The 6,639-nt window shown below is 39.3% G+C and overlaps 1 protein-coding gene across 1 annotated transcript; it reads right to left on the bottom strand.

Annotated features, from left to right (window-relative positions):
* Nucleotides 1-2,021: 2,021 nt before the first annotated feature.
* On the bottom strand, nt 2,022-2,459 carry LOC131254377 (calcium-binding protein CML37-like). The gene has a single exon (XM_058255365.1). It carries the CDS (start codon nt 2,457-2,459, stop codon nt 2,022-2,024), a length of 438 nt encoding a protein of 145 aa, XP_058111348.1.
* Nucleotides 2,460-6,639: the final 4,180 nt, after the last annotated feature.

Genomic DNA, 6,639 nt, shown 5'->3' with positions numbered 1-6,639 from the left:
TCTAAGAGTGTATAAAACTTAGTTCACACTCTGGAACTTGGGATTTGAGTTACCGTACTTGGGTTTCGAATTTCGGGATGTGAAAATTGATAAACTTGAGGGTTGTAAGATAAAATTTCATCTTCTGTTGCCATCTTTTAAAATTATTCTCAATGAAGATCTCGATTCTAGGATTTTAAAAAACAATTGTCATAAAAAATGAGATTTTTGAAGAAAAAATTTATTTTGAAATTATTAGTTCTAATAAAAAGATATAGCCTAAAATCTAATTAAAACAAAGAAAAAATAGTAAAGAAGTAATCTGGAGTGCCGGGGCACGTTACAATCATTGTCTGAAAGATAGATTTATTACAACAAGTAAAAACTTTGATGTACTAGGTCCCATTAACTCTGCCTTAGGATACAACAATTTTTCTTTATAATGAACAACTTCAATTAAGTGCACATGTAATCTCAACCACGTGAACCCAAACTCACTTGTATTAGTTTGCCTAAAGAAAGATTGAAGAGAAAAATCTAGAGGAAGAACCAGAAAATGAAGAACAAAAAAGAAAAAAAGAAAAAGGAAAAGATAAATGTTTTCAATATAAAAATATGAGAAATGAGTTTTTTTTTTATATATAGATAACTAAATCATAACCATTGAGTTTGTCACTGCATGAAGGCTCTTTGTCTACAAGTGCATACAAAAAAAATAAAAAATAAAAATTCCGATCAAAGACATACCATACCACACCACATCACAACCAAGCTCGTGATGCACACACATGTGCAATGTTACATTCATGGCATACTCTTGATTCGCCTTACAAACAATAGGTAGATTATTCTAATATAAAAGCTTGAAATTTTTATCTTTTTTTAAACATGAGATTAGACTTAACAAAGTAAAAAAAAAAAAAAAACTAAAATCATAATTAATAATAAAAATAAATTTTCTAATTTTTGAAATTCATTTTATCTAACATTTTTTATCTCCTTTTGAATAATTGGGATCCAAATTTTATCACGATTGAGTAGTACCTATAAAGCTTTTTTTGTTCAAAAAAAATATGAGCATTGCCTAAGAAAGTGACTGATTCCCAGTGACGAATTAGGTGCGCTCAGACTTCAACCAGCATGGTCCAACCCTGATTGTGGGCCTCGCCTTGATGTATGTATTGTAACTTAATGCATATATTGTATATATCCTCCAATTTTACAAGCTCATTTTATGGCATGTTTGGTTCGTGGAATTGAATGGTATTGAATTGTATTAGATGATATTAACATCATCATTGCACAATGATTGCATGTCCGGGTATTATTGTCATTCAATCCCATGCTTGGGATAGAATTTTTGCTACAGGAAAACACGGTATTAAGCAAAATCATGTTTGGTGGACTATGAAATTTTATTTTATTTTTTGAAGACGCTAGGTGTCCCCACCTCTTTTTGAAGTGAGACTAATCCATGCGGATACACGCAATCACCCACAACCACGTGTATCTAGTAAAGCCAAGGAGGGGAATCAAACCCTCACCCATAGGGAGCAAACCTATGGTGGACCATGAAATTGTAATCAACGGACCAAATTCACAATGGATGTTGTTTACTTGTACACATATATAACCAGAATGTCACTTGTAAACAGTGTATATGGATGAATAACATGGATAAATGCATGCATCAATGTGGGGCCCACATGTGTAATGAATTTCAAAACCCATAGAAATACTCCTGCATGGGACCAAATGCAATTACAGCCCACGTAATCCCAAAACTTTCCATTCCTCTCCAACTGTTGTCCCCTTAGGGCCTATTTGGATTCTCATTTCCGGGTGCATTGTATGGTATTAAAGTGTGTGATGTGACATGTATGGTGTTTGGTTCGGAGCAGGCAATTGCAGTATTCCACGCGCACGAATACAACGTGAAGCCAAAAAACTGCATCGATTGTAATCTTGGGCATAATACATCCGGACCCTTCTTCAAACATTGCAAATGCCTCTCTAAGATCACTCATCTTTTCTTCTTCCCCCTAAACTTCAATCAATCTAACAAAGTCCTCAAAACCCAACATCCCGTCTCCGTCCGAGTTGATGGACTCGACCACCGCTTCCGAATCCTCCACCGACAGATCCTCCCCAATGGTCCTCATGTAGCTCCCTAATTCTGCAGCAGAGATCTTCCCATCTCCATTTTCGTCCAAGTAGCGGAAGACAACACCGGTTTTATGCATGTGAATAAGGCTAGGGGTTAAGCTGTGAGGATTTGAAACGATGAGTGCCACAACATCGGATTCAGAGAGGCCCTTGTCTTTGAAGTTTTGGATCTTGGGCCTTGAGATGGACTCAGGATTCGCGGAGAAGAGTTTTGGAGTTGTGGCGATGAGGGATTTGATATGAGTTTTTGAGAACCCATGAGATTTGAAGAAGGTGAGGACAGAATCTGGGTTCTTAGGGGTGTGTTTTAGCATTTTGGTGACTATTAGAGCCTTTTCTGGTGAGAGACGACATAAGTTTTTGAGGTATTCTAGGAAATTATATAGAAGGTGGGCTTGTTTGGGAATGGGATTTTAGAAACGGGTTTCGTAGGGATTGGATTTGGAGTGTTTGGATGTTAATCTGGAGGAGCTTTCTGTAATGAAGGAAACGGAACATCCTCTTCTTCCTTTTTTCCCTTTCTTTTTTATGAAGAAATTAAATGATTTTTTTTCCCTTTCTTTTTTATGAAGAAATTAAGGGAAATGAAGCGCTGAGATGAAAATTTACAAATTTTGATTTTGATTTTTTTGTTTTCCTAATAAGTGAATAGCAGAGATGAAGAATACCTGTGGCTGCAGCTTGTGCATGAGCTTCTCTGCCCTCTCGGAGCTCTATACAATGTGTGACCCTTATATATCGTTTCCAAATATTGATCTGTACAAGAAGCTGTATACATGTTAAGACAATACCTCCTATTCAAACATTGGTTAGTGGCATATTTCTGATGGATGTATTCTGAAAATCATCCAACGTATATATGAATAGTACTCAAATACAATACAATACATCCTAAACGCGAATCCAAACAGGCCCTTAGTGAATGAGCTCGAAATTGAAGCAGATACAAATCTCCGTGGTTCACACCACATGAAATAAAGCTGGTTGGCCATTCAAAACTTCTCATAGGCTACAAAAGTTCTGGATGAAGCTGATATTTGTTTTTCTCCTTCATCCAAGTCCACGTAATCATGTCAACTGGTTGGATGGCAAACAAAAACTACAGTGCGCCTTAGGAAATATTTAACGGTGGCATTCAATCACTACTGTTTCTTATGATATGGTCCACCTTAGCTTTAGATCTACTTCATTTTTGGGATCTTACCCTAAATTGAGCTAGAAAAACGGATGGACGGCGCGGATATACGATACATACATTAAGGTGGGCCTCATGGTCAGGGCCACACCGTGTTGGAGTTGCACCTACTCGGCTCCGGAGATCCTGAAATAATTAGAACCGTAGATGAGTCCGTACGATGCCTTTTTTTATTTTCTCCACCCAAGCTTATTTTGCAAAAAATGACCTTCTAGGGTTCAGATGCTGGTATTTTGACCAAAATACCCTTGTCTGTTAAGGTAAGCACCTGAAAAAACAAGGGTATTTTGGTCTTTTTTGGTTCATCCGTACACCCTGAGGTCTACTTTCACAATTAAAGTTTCTTTTGGGATAATGAAATTGGTGGTACCTGAGGTCTATAGGCCTCAAGATCCCGGAGATACCCTTTACTCCCCATGACAAGAAAGGGATTCTTGTATCTCCCAAGCATACGCTAACACGCCGGCACGCATGCACCACACGCACGTGTCAACCAGTTTCACTGGACCGTACGCTTCTGTTTTGAAGACTGGGACATTGGAAAACAATGATCGATAAATGGACGTTTGGATTGTCTTTATGTTAGTGGGCCACGACCGGGAACAGAGCTCCACCAATTTTTGACCGTTGATCAAGTGGACAACTAGGATCGTCGGATCATTTCAATAATCCATCCATGCGATGTTCTCAACGAAACCATCCATTCGAACGGTACGGATCAGAGTGGAACATGCCACGTGTAGACTGCAGGAGTTTGTTACTTGCAGGGAATTTCAATTTTGATAGGCAGGGGCCCACGTCTCAGTAATTTAGGGCGCTGATCTGCTGGTTCCAATTGAGGATTGGCCATGTAGAAAACGTTCTCCTCCATGAGACAATCACAGCCTCTCAAATTGTGGGGTACAAATAGACGGCTGACAAGAGAAGACAGTAGTCACAATACACATTCGACTGAAAAATGTCCCTACATTGGTGTCCTGGGTGGAAACGGATTGGCTACTCCCCCTGACACCAGCCAATGGCTGGTGGTCGGTGCTATGTGGGCCCCACCATGATGTATGTGTTTCATCCATGCCGTCCATCTATTTTTACAGATCATTTTACGGTACGAGACCAAAATGAGGTATATCCCAGTCTCAAGTGAATCACATTGCAGGAAACAGTGTTGAATGAGTGTCGACCATTAAAAACATTTTGGGGGCTATAAAAGTCTTGGATCAAGATGATTTTTGTTTTTTCCTTTCATCTGGTCCTGTATTACCTAATCAACAGATTGGATGTCAAATAAAAAGTATCGTAGGCCTTAGGAGGATTTTAATGGTGGATATCCAATAGATATTGTTTTCATGTGGTGTGGTCCACCTTAGATTTATGTCACTCTCATTTTTGATATCAAGATCTAAAATGATCTGTAAGAATGTATGAACGGAATGGATGAAACACATACATCATGGTGGGGCCCACAGAGAACCGACACCAGCCACGGGGCTGGTGTCAGGGGGAGTAGCCAATCCGTTTCCGTCCAGGGTTTTACAATCTTGAGATTTTTCTGGCGGACGGTCTATCAACGGTGGAAAACAACCGATCAATGGTGTAGATTAGCAAACATGGGCCCACTTGCCAGAGTTCTAAACGCGCGTCTATCGTGCGAAGCCTCTGGTCACGTTTCACGCAATTTCTCTCCAGTAAATCGTGACAAACTCATAGGATACTCTTCATATACAGATGGTGGGGCGCGGATTAGTTGATTCTAGGTGAGTCCCTGACCGTAGGGCCCGCCTCGATGTATTAGTTGTATATCCATGCCATCCATCCGGTTTTTCATATCATTTTAGGTTATGGACCCAAAAATGAAATTTATGAAAATCTCAAGTCGACCACACTACAGGAAACAATGTTGCTTGACCATTAAAAACCTTTTGTGGCCCACAAAAATTTTGGATTAAGTTGATATTTGTGTTTTCCGCTCATCCAGATCCACATGATATTATCAACAGCTTGGATGGTAAATAAACATTATAGTGAAATTTTTTTAATGGTAAGCATTCATTGACTTCATTGTTTCCTATGATTTGGACCACCTGCGACTTGGATGTACTTCATGTTGAGGAAGAAATTAGCACCGTATATGCTTACTTTTTATGCGCTTTTTAGATTTTTCAGGTACGAAAAGAGCTTAGCATTGTATACACATACTTTTTATGCGCTATTTAGATTTTTCAGGTATGAAAAGAGGGTTTTGGACAAAAATACCCCCAATTTTTAGGTAAAAGTAGATGAAAAAATAGAGGTATTTTCATCTATATTGGGTTATCAGTAGGGGTAGGGGTAGAGGTCTAGATTGGTAAGATTGGTTTTGTTCGGGTTGAAAAAAGAAAGGTGGATGGAAGGTCACGTCAACGTTAAAAACTTACCCTAAATTAAAGTATGCCCTGTGGTTAGGTACTCACTTGGTTAGTTGTTACCTAGACTATAAGCGATCATATTTGTGTGGGCCCACCATGATATATTTGCTCTTCTATGCCATTTATCCATTTTCTTCAATCATGTTAAGATATGGTCCAAAAATGAAGTAAATCCAAATCTCAAGTGGGCCCCACACAGATTTGGTCAGATGGCTTATTGTCTGAGTGAGTATTAGACACAATCAGCGGCCCCAATCACACTTAGCTCTAGCTGCTGTGAGCTAGGTGGGCCTATTGTGGTGTTTGTGTGAAATCCACCTTGTCCGTCTAAAACTCAAGTGAGCCCGGTGTTGACTGTCCATGGTGGAAATATTCTTTGAGCTGAGAGGTACTTCTATGTCATGCTAATATTTTTGTATTCTTAGCAAAATGATCTTGCCAACAGCTTGGATGGCATATAAACGTGCCTCACTTTTCGATGTTGTGTGGCCCACTTAAGTTTTGAATCTATTTTATTCTTTGAGCTCGTGCATTAACATGAGTAGGTAAAATGGATCGGCTTCTCAATCGATGGTCATATATTACATGGTAAGTTCCAACCTTCACTGTGTACAAGTGAGCCCATGCTTCTGTGATCAAAGACATTGAGGGCTTGTTTGGCCGGGGGGATTAAGAGAGATTAGGAGGGATGGGATGGTAAAATCCTGGGATACACCAAATGAGCCAAACAGACCCGATGAATTTGTCCCAGGAAATAGATATAGCAAACCCATGGATCTTAAACCAATCCACTTGACATCACCATCATTACCTTAAAATTGATCCCATCCCTCCTAATCCCGTTCAATTGTGCTTGGGGCATGTTTGGTTGGACAGATTGGAAGGTAAAATCCC

The sequence above is a fragment of the Magnolia sinica genome, chromosome 8 (genome assembly GCF_029962835.1).
Source record: "Magnolia sinica isolate HGM2019 chromosome 8, MsV1, whole genome shotgun sequence".
Classification (NCBI taxonomy): Eukaryota; Viridiplantae; Streptophyta; class Magnoliopsida; order Magnoliales; family Magnoliaceae; genus Magnolia; species Magnolia sinica.
The sequence above is the reverse complement of the archived record's forward strand: the minus strand, read 5'-3'. Positions and strand labels throughout refer to the sequence as shown.